The following is an 18,771-nucleotide window of genomic DNA, read 5'->3' as shown; positions in this document are numbered from 1 at the left end:
TTATTCCAACACAATTTAATATAAAGTTTCTGTATCCATTCATCTGTTCATGGAAATTTGGGTTACTTCTAGTTTTTGGCTGTTTATAAATAAAGATGCTAAGTTACAGATATTATAAATAAGATGTTATAAAGATGATGAGCTTAAAAGTGGTCAAGTCTTTGTACTGTCTCACTTCTGTATTTTTTAGTAGAGGAGTGTAGGGCATGGGTTTGTCATAGACTTGGGTTCTACTAAGAAAATATACGTACTCTGTCTTGACTCAATAAACTCATACTTAGTGTGGTTCAGCCTCTTCATATTTACTCTTGTTTATATTAGAAAACAATTAGCTTACTAAACAAATTTGAATATTTAGTGTTGGGTGGGTAATGTGATCCTCTCTGAATCTTTCTTGAATTTGACTAAGAATTACAGGATATTTGATAACCATGTTTAAAAATGGAGATATCCAAATATTATTGTGAACACCCAGTGATTTGTTTTACCTACAATGTAAGTATTTTACTTGTTGGCTAAATCTTATGGTAGATATATATTTAATATTTTCAGAAACTGACCATTATGGTTGTGCTATTTTACGTTCCTACCAGTAGTGCATGAGAATTCTAGTTGGTCTCCATCCTTGCCAGTATCTTTAATGAGTCTTTCATTTTAGCCATTGTAAGAGGTATGTAGTGATTATCTTGTAGTTTTAATTTGCATTTATCTCATGACTAAAGATGTTAGGCACTTTTTATTGTGCATATTTACCGTCAGTATATCTGCTTTAATAAAATGCCTGTTCCAGTTAATTGCCCATTTTTTAATTGGGTTTTTTGTTTTCTTACCAAGAAAATTATGTGTGGATGCAAGTCTTTTATCAGATATATGCTTTACAGTTATTTTCTTCCAGTCTGTGACTTGGCTTTTCATTTTCTTATCAGGGTCTTTTGAAAAGTGGAAACTTTTAATTTAGTTAAATTGAAGTCTTATCAGTTTTTAAAAATAGAATATGCTTTGGTATTATAGAAATCTTTGCTTACCTAACATCCTGGACATTTTCTTTTGTGTTTCCTTCCAGAACTTACAGTTTTAGGTTTTGCATTTGGTACTATACTCATTTTGTAGAATGCAATGTTGGTTTTCCATTAAAAATTAATCAAAATTACCCAACAACAAACCAAGAAAACTAATATCTCAGAGCCACACTCCACTTTCTTGTTTCAGATCTTATACTCTAAACAAATGCCCTTTTTTGTAGCTTATTTAATGCCAGAGTTATTCCATTTTTGTACCTTTTATTGATGATTTTACTGTTTAAAATAATTCCCCAGTGTAGTGTTGAAATGCAATCTGGTGTTCCCTAAGCACAAGGAAGCTGTGCTGTGCCTCATGGAGAAAATGTGTCTTTTAGATAAGCTTTGTTCAGGTGTGATTACAGTGCTGCTAGTCATGAATTCAATGTTAATAAGCAATATGTATTATAGTGTCTTAAAACAAAAATACTCATAAAACAAGGTCATGTATTAGTTGGTTGGCAAAGATATTGGTTTCAGTTGATTAATTTTTCTCTATTTATGGGTTCTAATTTTGGTGCTTTTTTGCAGCCTGGCAATTGGGTGCCATTGTAGATCTTACCATTTTAGGAGCTGGCTATTTTTGTATTCTTATAAATTATTCTTGAGCTTTATTTTGATGTACTTAACATTTTTTTGCAAACAGGTAGCCCTTTTGGGTCATGTTTTGATGGTATGTTAGATGTGTCCAGAGCAGTGTTTAGGGTTAATTAATCCCCACTACTGAGGTAAGACCCTTCTGACAACTGTATCCAGTATGTCATGAATCATGGGATTTTTCAGTATCGCTAGTGGGAGCAACATACACTATTTCTGGTTTTGTGGAGCTCAGGGCACTGTTGCCTCTAGTTCTTTCCCCTGCGTGGGCTTGTTGTCTTACACCTATGTGCTCAGCAGTCAGCTGACTTCTTGAGGAAGACCCTCTGCATGTCCCCAAAAGTTTCTTTCTTTGCAGCTGGTTCTTCCTCTAATAGTCTCGAGAATTCTGGCTGCTTTGGTTTTCCCAGATTCTTATCTCTGTCTCCACTGATTGTGGAGTCAACTGGTCTCCTTCTGGATTCTTTTGTTCCTGTGCCATGTCTGGAAACTCTTGGCTTTGTATTAACCTGGGCCACTCATTTATTTTCTTCAGGTCACTGTTCTTTGTGTCTTTTTAGTCTTGAAAGCTGTCATCCCATATATTTGGTCCATTTTTAAAAATTATTTTTAAGTAGGAGGACAAATGCAGATCCTGTCACTTTGTCTTGACCAGAAGGACAAGTCTCTGTTGCTTAAAATATTTAATCCAAACATATACCTTCAAAAATTTTATCATCTCTGCTTTTTGTCTACCATTGACTTAATATTTTTCTTTAAATCAACTCAACTTTTTAAACTAATAGACATATCCTTTTGAATGTAATCTTTCTTATTTAGTTTTAACATCTAAACACAAAAAGTGCACAAATAACTATGCTGTTTTATCTCAGAAAGTGAACACACTTGTGTAACCAGCAACCAGATCAAGAAACCAAATATCACCAATATCTCAGAATCTTCTTCATCTTCCCTTATAGTACTACCTCCAAAAGGTAACTATTATTCTAAATTTTGTTCTAATGTATCTAAATTATTCCAAGAATGAGAAAGTTTTATGTTTTTGGATTTTAAATAAGTGAAATAATAGAAAATTATCTTATGTAATCTGGTTCAACAGTATTGGGTAACTTGGAGAAATTTAAATTAGTTGGACATTACTAGCGATGTGGAGCATCTTTTCATGTGCCTGTTGGCCATCTGAATTTCTTCTTTGGAGAACTGTCTGTTCAGCTCCTCTGCCCATTTTTTAATTGGATTATTTGCTTTTTGTTTGTTGAGGTGCATGAGCTCTTTATATATTTTGGATGTCAACCCTTTATCAGATCTGTCATTTATGAATATATTGTCCCATACTGTAGGGTACCTTTTTATTCTATTGATGGTGTCCTTTGCTGTACAGAAGCTTTTCAGCTTGATATAGTCCCACTTGTTCATTTTTGCTTCTGTTTCCCTTGCCCAGGCAGATATGTTCATGAAGAAGTCACTAATGTTTATGTCCAAGAGATTTTTGCCTATGTTTTTTTCTAAGAGCTTTATGGTTTCATGACTTACATTCAGGTCTTTGATCCATTTCGAATTTACTTTTGTATATGGGGTTAGAAAGTGATCCAGTTTCATTCTCTTACATGTAGCTGTCCAGTTTTGCCAACACCAGCTGTTGAAGAGACAAATTTTGTTAATGGTAACAAAATAAAAAATAAATAAAAATAAATAAATAAAGAAGTTGGACATTAAATGCCACTAGGAGAAATGATAGGTCTAATGTACTAGTTATGTTTTTCTAGTATCCGTTAAAATGACACATAATTGTTAAAAGATGTGTCTCACAACCTATATTTTGTGAAATATTGTCCTAGAGGGAATATAGTGGTAGATGATGCTGGGAAGGTAGACTAGAAATGGACTCTAGTTTTCCTTGAATGCTAGGCTCATACATTTTTTTTGCCTTAGAATCTATATGGCAGCAGTGAGGAGAGGAGTAACCTGTTTATCCTAAAGTTTTATGAAGATTACACTGTTGATAGGTTGATGGATGACTTAATGATGTCACCTGTCTTGTGTTTTTCTTCTCTAAAATTAAGCACATGCTTAATTCTTAGGTTCTATTATTTTACCCTTTTTGTTATTAATTGAATCACTTTTTTCCTTTTTCCTTTCTATTTCCCTTGCCTTAGTTCAGGATTTTATTTCTTACAGTTATAGTGATCTAATATGGGTTAAGAGGCATGTGCAGTCCACCCGGCAGCTTTCTTCTGATTCCTCAATCTTGCACATACACTTTGTATGTGAATCTCTTGGAGTTTCCTTCTAAAACACAGATCTAATCAAGTCACTCCTAATCTAAAAGTCCTGTAGTACAAGATCCAAACTCTAGGATAGCATATATATAATTATTTCTAGGTAACTTCAAGTTCCTAGGAATGGGTCATTTATATGAGTTATTGATGTGAATTTTGCTTCGATGACTACTGTAGTTTCCTAACTGGTCTCTGAATCCATGCTTGCCCATTTCCAAACTGTTTCTCACCCAGAAGCCAGACTTCTTTTTCAGACATAAGTGTGATGCCATTATTTCCCTGCTCAGAACCCTCCAGTGTCTATCTCATATTAAGATACCTAAAATCCTTGCAAGGGCTTCCAAGGCCCAGTGAGATCTCTCAACACTCTCACCTTCTCGTACTGTGCTCCAGCCACATTAGCCTTGCTGTTGTTCCACTAGGACTTCGCAGTATTTTATCTTCTGCTTAGTCTACTTCAAATATATAAATATATATACATATATATGGCTTCTCTTTATTTGAATTTGCTGAAATGTCATTTATTTAAATAAGGTCTTTTCTAACCACCCTTTCTAAAACAAGTCTGCTCTATTCCCATCTGCCAAATTACCCTTTTGTTTCACAGCCTTATTTTCCTTCAAAGTCTTTACTATCTATTCTTTCTTTCTATCTCTCTGTCTCTCTGTTTCTCTGTCTCTCTCTCACACTCTCTCATCTTTCTGTTTACCTACCTACCTACCTATTTAATTTTTCAGCTTGTTTTTCTCTCTACTGTCTGTCTCCCTATAATGGAATGTATACTCCAGGATGGTAAGGACTTTTAATGCACTATATTCATACTCCTTAAAACTAGACGGATGACTGCCACAGGAAGTTGGTAAATAATGTGATGAATGAATGAATGAATGCATGCATGAATAAATGAATTCTTCTTGCCTTAGGCTCAACTTCTTGGAAGCAGTTTTGGCTTTAGCATTGCCATTACATGTTCCATTTTATATTCTATTATGGAAAAGATACAGTTGATATATTCTCAGGGTTTGTTTCTTTTCTACTACTTATAATTTAAATAATGCAAAAATAACTGTCTTGATTAACTGTATATCATCAACGTTTTATGAACTAAAAGTACATTTCAAACATCTTTCCTAAGTTTGTTTTGTGCTTTGATGGTATAAATAAAATTTGGTTCAGTGATACAGGTTTTTGAGCTCCTTTTTGTCAAACACTACAGTGATATTTTTAAAGTCATGTAAGATTTGAAGTAGAAATTGCATTTCAGAAATGACAATTTCAGGTAACATGAAAGCTCCCTGCATAACACGACACAAATCTAAATGATGCCCTTTGCAATATAATCTATATAAATGGTACCCCTGAAGATGTGCAGTGCTGAAGCAGCTCTGCCCCTTTACTCTTCCTTGATCCCATTTACTTTACTCTCCTTCCACCGTCCTACTGAGGTAACTATCATCGTGAATTTGGTGTTTACCTTTCCATACTTGTTTTAATAGTTTTACTAACTCTGTCTATCCATAAATAGTAGTTAATGTTTTACTTTGCAACTTGGTATTTTTGCCAAAATTTTTTTTTGATATTTGTCCATTTGTTCATAGTTAATTCATTTTAAATGCTGTTTTAAGTGGATATATTAAATGGATGGTGCTCTACTTTGAATGTATAGTAATTTATTTATTCTTGTTCCAGTTATTGGATATTTGAGTTATTTCTAAGTTTTTATTGTTTTATAATGCTGCGGTAAGCATTTTCATACATGTTCCCCTGTGCACATGAGCCAGAATTTCTCTAGGCTGCCTACCAAAGAGATTTGTCAGGTTATAGGCTAGGTATATCTTTAGCTGCAATAAACATTGCAAATTGCTCTTCATACAGTGGTAGACATATGTATGCCTATCAGCAGTAAATGTGAGTTTATTTAATAAGCTCACAATATTTGTTATTATTTGACCTTTTAATTTTAATTTTTTGATGTGAAATGGATCTCAGTTTTGCATTAGCTTTTACAAAATAGTGTTTTCTCAAGTGATTAGTAACTTAATAAAATTATTTTTGCTTTATACTTTTGCTAAAAGTATGTATTTCTCCTTTATTTTTGCTAATTATGGATTTTATATTTTGGTAGCACTGGTTGAAGAAGTGTATTTTGCACAGAGAGAACGTGATGAAGCTATTATGTCTCGACTACGATTAGCCAATGAGGAGCAAGATGAAGCAATTGCACAACCCAAGAATATGGAAATGTCTCTGAAAGTGTATGTACACACTTAAAACTATTAATAACATTAGGAGCATTTGTAAAGTGCATGCATTATGTGGTAGTTATGTATGCAGAAATGTTACTGGTTCTTGTATGTTAGACTAGTAACTTCCCCACAGTCCTACAACTTTTGGCATGCTGAAGTAGTTTGCATGTCAGGGATAACAGTTGCCAAAAAAGAAAGAAAGAAAAAGAAATGTACAACATTCTCAATGCAATTAACTTTCTTTACTTCCTCATAGTTGATTATTGTTTGCCTTACTTTCCTTCCTTTGTGACTCCTCTTTTCTTCTCTCTCTTATTATCACTTTATTGATTTATTTCAGCTATCTAGATTCTTTCACTGCTGTCTGCTTTATATGCTTATCCTTGTTCTTCACTACCTTTTACTTCTTTTAGCTGTGGTTCCCACAGTTTGGTGATAGATGAAATAGGGTGAAGCCTGACAATCTACATTTTTAACAAGTAACCCAAGTGATTCTGATATAGGCAAATAATGGACCACTTTAGAGAAACAATGCTCTAGACATAAGTAATTCTGCAGTTTTAATGTGCTCTCCAATGACTTGGGAAGTCTTGTTAAAATGTACATTCTTGTTCAGTAGACCTGAGTGGAGCCTGAGATTCTTTCTATTTTCAAGCTCCCAGATGATGCAGATGGCTCTAGTCTAAGGAGTTGCTTTGGATAGAAAGGCCCTTAGAGCATCTAGAAATATGTTACTTACACAGTGTAGTAATCCAATATTTTATAATGATCCATCAATATACTTATCAGCGTTTGCTCTGTCTAACATTGTTCTAGGCTCTGGGGGATCCCAGGAAAGAACCAATTAAAATATGGTTCATTAGCGAGACAAAAAGTCATTAAATAATTAACAAGACAGTGTTCAAGTTGTGATTCAGTAATATGATTTGTTTTTTGTTACGATTAATGGCTTTTCTTTTTGAAGACTGATAGAGACTGATTATAAAACATTAAGTATATTTTAAAATAGATATAAACAAAAAAATTTACCTGAATTTCACATTGCCTACTCCCAAATAACTGCCTTTATGAATAGAGAAATATTATTCCAAACATTTCTCTTTGCTTATATACTTCAACACTGTTATCTGGAGGGACATATGGTTAATGGTTGAATGGATGTATACATAGAGTTAATTTGATAAAAGTTAAATCATTTATACATGCTTCTTTATTTGAGAGGCTTCATAGATAATATGGAAGAGCACAGATTCCAGGACTCAGTTATCTGTCTTTGTATCTTGGCTTTGTTTTTCCTAGCTGTACAGCCATGGACAAAGTACTCAGAGTCTCTAGTTTTTTTCCTAGAAAATGCGTAAATAGTGCTTACTTTATATAGGTTGTTATGAGGGCTAAATGATATAAATCTGGCTAGTAGCAAGTGCTATATAAATTACTGGAGTTTTAAGAGTAGTTATCAACTGAAGTGAAATGAAGACGTTTTTGAACTTCATGCAATGTTTTCTTTCAATAAGTTATATTAGTTCCCTAAAGATCCTTCTAAATTTAAGAGACTGTGAGAAACATTAAGGTGTTAGAATCAATTTCTTTCAATATTTGAAAACATACGGTGTTTCAGTTAAACAATATCACTTGCTCTCAGCTATGAAATAAGCAGTTTGAAACTTCTCTTTTTAAAAAAAAAAATCTTTTAAAATTTTTATAGAAGTTGTGTTAGATTCCATAGCCAAAATGCCCTCCTGTTGTTTTATCTTGATTTTATATTTAAATGATTGAATAATCATTACTGGAACTTTTATCATATGTTGTATCTTTACATCTGAGTTCTTACTTGTGGGGGAATCCCTGGGTAACTGAATTTCATGTCAAACATTTTTTTGAGGAAGAGCTCATAAATAGTTTATTCTCTGATTTAACATGCTTAAGATTGGCTCTGTGTTATCCTTATATTCAAATTGGTTATGAATAAAATTGGGTTAAGTGTTTTTTCATTCCAAACATTGTAATGTTTTGTAATGCCTTTTCTGACATTGAGTTTGGCTGAAAAGAAGTCTGAGGTCAGTTAGATTTTTTTTTCCTTACTTATAGGTGGTTTGTTTTTTTCTGCCTGGATACCTGGAGGATTCTTTTCTTGAAATAGAATTTAATCAGGATGTCTGTGTTGACTAGTGTATAGTAACATTTTTGGAACCAGTATGCCTTTCTAAGGACTATTTAATTCTTCCTTTATTTCCATATTTTAGATTTGTGAATTATCTATTCCATCATAGTTTTTCTATTTTAAAGACTCTAGTCATTCTTGTATTGGGGCATTTTTATCCTTACCTATTATCTATATGTTCAATAATTATTTTAGTCCGTTTTTTTCTTTGCATTCACTGATAATCTCCAACTTTTCTTATATGTTAGTAATCCCTGATGTCCCTATTTCCTTCCCTGTTGTTTCTAGTTCATTTATTGAATTTTATCTGTTCATTTACTTACTTAGGCTCTCAACTTGTTTCCTTAAGTTTTTTATTTCCCTTCTCATTCGCTCTTTTGCTTTGGCGTCTTCTCTTTGAACTTTGTTTTATTGAGTTCTTAATTATGTTATTCTAAATTGCAAAAGACTGGTAGGAAAATGTTCTTGTCCCTGGATTATGTTATCTTTTCTATTATGATATTTATTTCTTTTGCATGATGCTTTGTTGTGTGTTTGTGGTGTGTTTGTAGTTGACATATCATTTCTCTTCTTTTGCTCATGCTTAAATTGTCAAGAACTTTGTTTTGTTATGGTGCAAGTGAATTTTCCTTGATAAACATTTCATGTTATTTGAAACTGTATTGACCTTCTCCTCTGAACTGCAATTTCTGGCTATCTGTTGTATTTTAGCTTTCTTTCTATATATCCCTACAGTACTGGGGTGGGAATAGAGTCTAGGGAGACCTCCCTGGGGCCTCTTTCATTAGAGATTCTGTCCTCTGCTTGTGGGATTTTGTTTGGTGTCTTGTACTGCACTGAGGGTTTGCTATATCTACTCTTGTGTGTATCTTGATTCCGTGCACCCATTACTGATCCCCAAGGCCCATTACTTTTGGGCTCTTACTTGTTCCACCAGTGTAGTAGAAAATGCTCAGCCCTGATGAGTCTTGCTTCCTCTGTAAAGATTCTTCAGTAATGTAGGCTTCTACTCAGAAAGGAGTTTACTTTTCTCTGAGCTGTCTACTCAACTCATTGGTGTCTCAGGTTATTTCCAAGCTATGTGGTATTAGTGAAAAAATTCTCAGGATTTGATGAGCTCATTGTCTTTTCTTTATAACAATATCATGTGTAAAAGGAAAATCATCACTTTTTCCACCCTCTACCTTGTCCCTGCTTTTAAAAATTACTATATGATGTACTACTTGCTTTACTGTTTGATTAATTTTTATCTTATGTTCATGTGGGTGTATGATGGAATAAGTAGATATGTGTGTTCAAATTTCACTCTACTGTCTTTATTTGGACTTCCTTTTTTTTTCTCCCAATAAACTGATTATTTTAGAATACTTCTAGATTTACAGAAAAGTTGTGAAGATAGAACAAAGTTCCCATGTAACCCTCACCCAGTTTCCCTGTTAACATCACTGAGATATATGAGTCACTGGGGAGAAAGCAACTATGAACAGAACTCCACACTTCATTCAAATGTCACTAATTTTTCTCTAGTGCCCTAATTTTTGTGTTCCAAGATCCTATCCAGATTCCATGTTCATTTAGTCAACTGTGTCTCCTTTGCCTACCCTGGTATGTGACATTTCCTCAGTCTTTCCTTGTTTTAGATGACCTTGACAGTTTTCAGGAATACTGGTCAGGTATTTTACAGACTGTCTCTCAAATTTGTTTTTCTGAAGTTTTCCTCATGGCTAGGCTGAGGTATTTGTTCCTAGGGACAAAGCGTACAGGAGTGAAGTGCCATCATCACATTTTATGGATGTATGCTATCAACATGACTTATACAACCAATGATGTTAATCTTGATCACCTGCCAAGGTAGTGCTTGCCGTTTCTCCATGGTAAAGGTATCCACCATACTCCAGTCTTTGAAGCCATTCGCTTCTGTGCAACCCATATTCAAGGATGGCGGTTGGGATGGGGTCAGGGAGGTTGGTTGAGCTCTACTTCCCACAGGGGAAAACACCTACATAAATTTAAATGTAATTCTAAAGCACAGAAGATTGTCACTTCTTCAGTTATTTTCTTAGTTACATCCCTATGGACCCACTGATCCTCACTGATTACTTTAGGTTACAATCTAATACTATGTTATTTATTTATTGCTTGGAATATTGCAGCTTTGACCATTGGAAGCTCTTTCAGTTGGTTTCTGTATTTTCTTTGACATGTCCCCATACTTTAGATTGTTGAATATTTTCTTTTTGACACTACAAGGTACTTTGTGATCATGTTTTCTAGGGATATGCTCCACTCCTAGAATCAGCCATTCCTCAAAGGAGCCCTGGTTCCTTTTACTGGAAAATGGTATTGGAAACCAACATACTGGGTGTGCTCATTATTGCTGGGTGTGACTACTTCTAGGCCCAATCAGCAGAAAGATTCAGGAAATGTATTTATGTATACTAACTGACATGTACACACATCTGTAATTATTTATGTATGTATCTATCTGTATCTTTATTAAGCTAAACCTGAATTCATACTGATGCCTCTGATTCTAATCCAGTACCATATAGTTCATTCTAGCTTTCCATTTTTTCTTTTTTTAAAAATTTTTTATCAAGGTATGATTGATATATACTCTTATGAAGGTTTCACATGAAAAAACAATGTGGTTACTACATTTAACCATACTGTCAAGTCCCCACCCATACCCCAATGCAGTCACTGTCCATCAGTGCAGCAAGATGCCACAGATCCACTATGTGCCTTCTCTGTGCTACACTGTTCTGCCCATGATCCCCCACACCATGTGAACTAAACATAATACCACTCAATCCCCTTCTCCCTCCCTCCCCACCCACCCTCCTGCACCCCTCCCCTTTGGTAACCACTAGTTCATTCTTGGAGTCTCTGAGTCTGCTGCTATTTTGTTCCTTCAGTTTTGCTTCACTGTTATACTCCACAAATGAGGGAAGTCATTTGGTACTTGTCTTTCTCTGCCTGGCTTATTTCACTGAGCATAATGTCCCCTAGCTCCATCCGTGTTGTTGCAAATGGTAGGATTTGTTTATTTCTTATGGCTGAATAGTATTCCATTGTGTATATGTATCACATCTTTATCCATTCATCTACTGATGGACACTTAGGTTGCTTCCATATCTCGGCTATTGTAAAAAGTGTGTGATAAACAAAGGGGTGATATGTCTTTTTAAATCTGACAACTTGTATTCTTTGGGTAAATTCTAGGAGTGGGATTCCCAGGTCAAATGGTATTCCTATTTTTAGTTTTTTGAGGAACCTCCATATTGCTTTCCACAGTGGTTGAACTAACTTACATTCCCACCAGCAGTGTAGGAGGGTTCCCCTTTCTCCGCATCCTCACCACCATTTTTTGTTCTTAGTCTTTTCGATGCTGGCCATCCTTACTGGTGTGAGGTGATATCTCATTGTGGTTTTAATTTGCATTTCCCTGATGATTAGTGATGTGGAGTATCTTTTCATGTGTCTGTTGACCATCTGAATTTCTTCTTTGGAGAACTGTCTCTTCGTATCCTTGGCCCATTTGTTAATCGGGTTACTTGCTTTTTGGGTGTTGAGGCTTCTAAGTTCTTTATATATTTTGGATATTAACCCCTTGTCGGATATGTCACAAATATATTCTCCCATACTGTAGGATGCCTTTTTGTTCTCTTGATGGTGTCCTATGCTGTACAGAAACTTTTTAGTTTGATGTAGTCCCATGAGTTCATTTTTGCTTTTGTTTACCTTGCTCAAGGAGATGCGTTCAGGAAGATACTGCTCATGCTTATATTCAGGAGATATTTGCCTATGTTGTCTTCTAAGAGTTTTATGGTTTCATGGCTTACATTCAAGTCTTTGATCCATTTCGAGTTTACATTTGTATATGGGGTTAAACAATAATCCAGTTTCATTCTCTTGCATGTAGCTGTCCAGTTTTGCCAACACCAGCTGTTGAAGAGGCTGTCATTTCCCCATTGTATATCCATGGATCCTTTATCAGATATTAATTGACCATATATGTTTTGGTTAATGTCTGGAGTCTCTATTCTGTTCCATTGGTCTGTGGCTCTGTTCTTGTGCCAGTGCCACATTGTCTTGATTACTGTGGCTTTGTAGTAGAGCTTGAAGTCAGGGAACGAAATCCCCCCAGCTTTATTCTTCCTTCTCAGAATTGCTTTGGCTATTCGATGTGTTTGGTGGTTCCATATGAACTTTAGGACAATTTTCTCTAGTTTGTTGAAGAATGCTGTTGGTATTTTTATAGGAATTGCATTGAATCTATAGATTGCTTTAGGTGGGATGGCCATTTTGACAATATTAATTCTTCCTATCCATGAGCATGGGATGTGTTTCCATTTATTGGTATCTTCTTTGATTTCTCTTAAGAGTGTCTTGTAGTTTTCAGGGTATAGGTCTTTCACTTCCTTGGTTAGGTTTATTCCTAGGTATTTCATTCTTTTTGATGCAATTCTGAATGGAATTGTTTTCCTGATTTCTCTCTCTACTAGTTCATTGTTAGTGTACAGGAATGCCACAGATTTCTGTGTATTAACTTTGTATCCTGCAACTTTGCTGCTGAATTCAGATATTAGATTTAGTAGTTTTGGAGTGGATTCCTTAGGGTTTTTATGTACAATGTCATGTCATCTGCAAACAAGGACAGTTTAACTTCTTCCTTGTCAATCTGGATGCCATTTATTTCTTTGTGTTGTCTGATTGCCATGGCTCCAGTGCTATGTTGAATAGAAGTAGGAATAGTGGGCATTCTTGTCTTGTTCCCAATCTTAAAGGAAAAGCTTTCAGCTTCTTGCTGTTAAGTATGATGTTGGCTGTGGGTTCGTCATATATGGCCTTTATTATGTTGAGGTACTTGCCCTCTATACCCATTTTGTTGGGAGGTTTTATCATGAATGGGTGTTGAAGTTTGTCGAATGTTTTTTCAGCATCTACAGAGATGATCATGTGGTTTTTATTCTTTTTGTTGATGTACTAGATGATGGTGATGGATTTTTTTGAATGTTGTACCATTCTTGCATCCCTGGAATAAATCGTACTTGATCATGATGGATGATCTTTTTGATGTATTTTTGAATTTGGTTCGCTAATATTTTGTTGAGAATTTTTGCATCTATGTTCATCAGGGATATTGGTATGTAATTTTCTTTTTTTTGTGGTGTCTTTGCCTGGTTTTGGTATTAGAGTGATGCTGGCCTCATAGAATGAGTTTGGACCTATTCCCTCATCTTCTACTCTTTGAAAACTTCAAGGAGGATGAGTATTAGGTCCTCACTAAATGTTTGGTAAAATTCAGCGGTGAAGCCGTCTGGTCCAAGAATTTTGCTCTTAGGTAGTTTTTTGATTACCATTTCGATTTCGTTGCTGGTAACTGACTGTTCAGATTTTTTCTTTCTTCCTTGGTCAGCCTTGGAAGGTTGTATTTTTCTAGAATATTATCCATTTCTTCTAGGTTATCCAGTTTGTTAGCATATAATTTTTCATAGTATTCTCTAATAATTCTTTGTATTTCTGTGGTGTCCGTAGTGATTTTTCTTTTCTCATTTCTTATTCTGTTTATGTGAGTAGACTCTCTTTTTTTTCTTGATTAAGTGTGGCTAGGGGTTTATCTATTTTGTTTATTTTCTGGAAGAATGAGCTCTTGCTTTCATTGATCTTTCTACTGTTTTATTCTTCTTTATTTTATTTATTTCTGCACTACTCTTTATTATTTCCCTCCTTCTACTGACTTTGGGCCTCATTTGTTCTTCTTTTTCTAGTTTCATGAATTGTGAGTTTAGACTGCTTATATGGGATTGTTCTTCTTTCCTGAGGTAGGCCTGTATTACAGTATACTTTCCTCTTAGCACAGCTTTGGCTGCATCCCACAGATTTTGCAGTATTGAATTATTGTTGTCATTTGTCTCCATATATTGCTTGATGTCTGTTTTGATATGGTTGATTTAGGAGCATGTTGTGAAGCCTCCATCTGTTTGTGGGATTTTTCATTTTGTTTGTGTAATTTATTTCTAGTTTCATATCTTTGTGGTCTGAGAAACTGGTTGGTACAATTTCAATATTTTTGAATTTACTGAGGCTCTTTTTGTGGCCTAGTATATGATCTATTCCTGAAAATGTTCCATGTGCACTTGATAAGAATGTGTATTCTGCTGCTTTTGGGTGTACAGTTCTGTAGATGTCTTTTAGGTCCATCTGTTCTAATGTGTTGTTCAGTGCCTCTGTCTCCTTACTTATTTTCTGTCTGGTTGATCTGTCCTTCAGAGTGAGTGGAGTGTTGAAGTCTCCTAGAATGAATGTATTGCATTCTGTTTCCCCTTTTAATTCAGTTAGTATTTGTTTCACACATGTTGGTGCTCCTGTGTTGGGAGCATAGATATTTATAATGGTTATATCCTCTTGTTGGATTGACCCCTTTATCATTATGTAATGTCCTTGTTTGTCTCTTGTGACTTTCTTTGTTTTGACATCTGTTTTGTCTGAACCAAGTACTGCAACTCCTGCTTTTTTCTCTCTATTAGTTGCATGAAATATCTTTTTCCATCCCTTCACTTTTAGTCTGTGTATGTCTTTGGGTTTAAAGTGAGTCTCTTATAGGCAGCACTTAGATTGGTCTTGGTTTTTTATCCATTCAGTGACTCTGCGTCTTTTGATTGGTGCATTCAGTCCTTTTATATTTAGGGTGATTATCGATAGGTATGTACTTATTGCCATCGCAGACTTTAGATTCATGTTTACCAATGGTTCAAGGTTAACTTCCTTACTATCTAAGACTCTAACTTAACTCACTTAATATGCTATTACAAACACAATCTAGAGGTTCTTTTCTTTTTCTCCTCCTTTTCTTCTTCCTCCATTCTTTATATATTAAGTATGATATTCTGTACTCTTTGTCTATCCCTTGAATGACTTTGCGGATAGTTAATTTAATTTTGCATTTGCTTGGTAATTAGCTTTTCTTCTTTACTGTGTTTTTATTACCTCTTGTGATAGCTATTAAACCTTAGGAACACTTCCATCTATAGTAGTCCCTCCAAAATAGACTGTAGGGATGTTTTGTGGGAAGTAAATTCTCTCAGCTTTTGCTTATCTGAAAATTGTTTAATCCCTCCTTCCAATTTAAATGATAATCTTGCAGGATAAAGTTCTCTTGATTCTAGGCCCTTCTGCTCATTGCATTTAATATATCATGCCACTCCCTTCTGGCATGTAAGGTTTCTGCTGAGAAGTCTGATGTTAGCCTGATGGGCTTTCCTTTGTATGTGATCTTATTTCTCTCTCTGGCTGCTTTTAACAGTCTGTCCTTATCCTTGATCTTTGCCATTTTAATTACTATATGTCTTGGTGTTGTCTTCCTTGGATCCCTTGTATTGGGAGATCTGTGGATCTCCATGGCCTGAGAGACTATCTCCTTCCCCAGATTGGGGAAGTTTTCAACAGTTACCTCCTCAAAGACATTCTATCTGTTTCTCTCTCTCTTCTTCTGCTGCTACCCCTGTAATGCAAATATTTTTCCGTTTGGTTTGGTCAAACAGTTCTCTCAATATTCTTTCATTCTTAGAGATCCTTTTTTCTCTCTGTGCCTCAGCTTCTTGTATTCCTCTTCTCTAGTTTCTGTTTCACTTACCATCTCCTCCACCATATCCAATCTGCTTTTAATACCCTCCATTGTGCTCTTCAATGATTGGATCTCTGACCGGAATTCATTCCTGAGTTCTTGAATATCTTTCCGTACCTCCATTAGCATGTTAATGATTTTTAGTTTGTACTCCCTTTCTGGAAGAATCATGAGGTTCATGTCATCTTTCTCAGGGGTTATATTAATTTTACTCTGTACCAGGTTCCTTTGGCATTTCGTATTTGTGTATGGCATCCTTTAGTGTCCAGAAGCTCTACTCTGGAGCTGCTCAGCCCCTGAAGCAATGTCGGGGATCACAGGGGAGTGGTATTTGGTGCCTCCATGTTGCAAAGAGCTGTTTCCTGCTTCCTGGCTGCTATGCCTGTCTCCACTGCCTGAACCAGTGGGCTAAGCACACAGCTATAAGCTTTTGTCCTACAGCCGCCAGATATGGATCCCTGCTTTCCACATGCAGCTGGAATCTCAGTCTCCCCAGGAACTCCGTTTGTCCCAGCCTTCCAACCCTGTAATCACGAGAGTATGATGAAAGCACCATGAAATGTAGGTTGTGCTCCCAGAGTAGATCTTCAGAACTAGGTATTCAGCAGTCCCACACCTCCACTCCCTCCCTGCTCTGTTTCTCTTCCTCCCACCAGTGAGCTGGGGAAGGGCTTGGGTTCCACCAGGCCACAGAGGTGTTGCATTACCCTGTCCCGCTTTCTCCACAAGTGAGGTTATCCATATATTTGTAATTTAGTCAGGCTCTTTTCCATAGTCTGCAGTCCGCCCTAAGATTCTCTGACCTCCCAGTCGGATTCTTTTTTCTTCCTTTTGGCAATTTTGAATAAAATTGCAATAAGCATTTACATACAGGTTTTGTGTGGACATGGTTTCAAATATGTTGGCTAAACCAAATTGCTTGATTGTTGGGACTGTATGTTAAATATCTGTTAACTTTAGAAGAAACAGCTAACCTCTCTTCCAAAGTGGCTGCAACATTTTTGCACTCCACCAGCAATGAATGTATTTTGTTCTCTTCACAGTATGTTTAATAGAATATAAGTTCTAAATTTTGGTGAAGCTCAATTTATTGATAGTTTTATTCTTTCATGGATTGTACCTTTGATGTTGAATCTAAAACTCATTACCATATGTAAGGTCACAGATTCTTTTTTTCCTACTTTCTTCTAGAAGTTACAAATTTCATGTTTTAAATTTAGGACTGATTCATTTTGAGTTAATTTTTGTGTAAAGAATGTGGTACTTGTGGACATTTGTTGTTGTTGTTGTTTTTGCATATAAATATTATTTTATTCCAGCACCATTTCTTGAAAAGGCTATCATTGCTGCATTAAATTTACTTTGTACTTTTGTAAAAAAATCAGTTGACTGTACTTGTATGGATTACCTTTTGAACTTTCTGTTCTGTTCACGTGGTGTTTGTGTCTGTCCCTTTGCCAATACCACACAGTCTTCAGAACTGAAGTTGTATAGTAAGTTTTGAAACTGGACAATGTCGGCTCTCTAATTTTGTTCTTTTTTTTATAGAATTGTTTTGGCTTTTCTGGTCCCTTTGCCTTTACAAATGCCTTTTAGAATCAGTTTGTTTATACTTACAAAAACGCTTGCTGGTTTTATATCTGCAAAAACCCTTGTGAGGTCAAATGTTTTAAACATATTTTTTAAAGGAGATACCTTTTTTCTTATTTCAGTAATGCTTCCATTACAACTTAGAAATCTTCATGTATTTGTAGGTACTATTACATTCAGTTTATTAGCTGCTGCACAGTGCTATGACTATTTATCTTGATACCTAGATTAATCACCAGTTTTATTCATGAAATTTGGTTCTGAATACATCTTAGTGCTTTTCAAAAATCAAATAACAGTTTTTTTTTTTACAAGGTGACAACTCCTTGAGGAGGATGATATTCATGACTTAGAGGTGAAAAATTTTGAAGTGCTTAACTACTTGCCCAAGAATCAGAATCAATCTAGTACACATTGTAGGACTTGTCCATCTCAGATTTGCATAGCAACTCAAATTTAGCATATCCAAAATGGAATTTATTAATTTATTCTTAAAACCTGATCCTCCTTAATCCCCTATCCTGATCAGTGGCACAACCATCTGTCCACATATCCAAACCAAAACTTCTTCCTCAGAACCCATTAAATAGGTTTCTTAGTTTTGTTCATTTTCTTTAATTGATGGATCTAAATTGAGCCTATTCTTCTTCCCTAATTTTTATTACCCTCCATTGTCGATCTACTTTAACTTGTACATATATTTGTAATACATTGCATTACAATATATTGAAGTAACGGTGCCTTGAGGTAGAGCCTTTCTTATTTTGTTCTTTGTAGCATTCATATTAAAGGAGAAATGGGGAAGGGAAAATACGAAAACACTAAATCCCAAGCCTTTTATTTTAGTTAATTAATCTGTTCATAAATATTTATTGAATATATACTGTGTATTGGGTATAGAGCTATTTGCTTAGAACACAGCATTTTTGTTCCAGTTTCATTAAGAAGGTAGACATTAATAAATGTTATATAAGTACTTAAAATATTAGTTGATATGAAGAATTATTACTTCCTAGGAACAGTTTATAGTCTGCTTCTACTGTATTATAGTCTAGAAGGGCAAGTGAGGAGATCAGAAAAGAACATACATAAGAGGGAAGAACAACAATAAAAGAATAGTTGTCAGCAGTTTTAAATGGCACTATGGTGGTTCCTTTCTACTCAGGTAAAGTCTGGAGGTTCTGAACTTTCCATAGTACATTTTAAACTA

The 18,771-nt window shown here is 35.2% G+C and overlaps 1 protein-coding gene across 20 annotated transcripts in view; it reads left to right on the top strand.

Annotated features, from left to right (window-relative positions):
• Positions 1-18,771, top strand: part of MIPOL1 (mirror-image polydactyly 1) — a 321,127-nt gene that overhangs the window by 81,112 nt on the left and 221,244 nt on the right. For 15 of the 20 annotated variants that reach the window (XR_012120546.1, XR_012120545.1, XM_073211329.1 and 12 more), the window contains 2 exons: positions 2,528-2,629; positions 6,060-6,189. Coding sequence is in view for 18 of the 20 variants with exons in the window: in XM_073211329.1 (XP_073067430.1) it covers positions 2,528-2,629; positions 6,060-6,189 (232 nt within the window). In the remaining 2 variants the exon portion in view is untranslated. The remainder of the gene's footprint in view (positions 1-2,527; positions 2,630-6,059; positions 6,190-18,771) is intronic. The other 5 variants (XM_073211334.1, XM_073211327.1, XM_073211330.1 and 2 more) reach the window with 1 other exon arrangement.

Source organism: Manis javanica, chromosome 8 (genome assembly GCF_040802235.1).
Source record: "Manis javanica isolate MJ-LG chromosome 8, MJ_LKY, whole genome shotgun sequence".
Lineage (NCBI taxonomy): Eukaryota > Metazoa > Chordata > Mammalia > Pholidota > Manidae > Manis > Manis javanica.
This window is presented reverse-complemented; position numbering and strand designations above follow the sequence as displayed.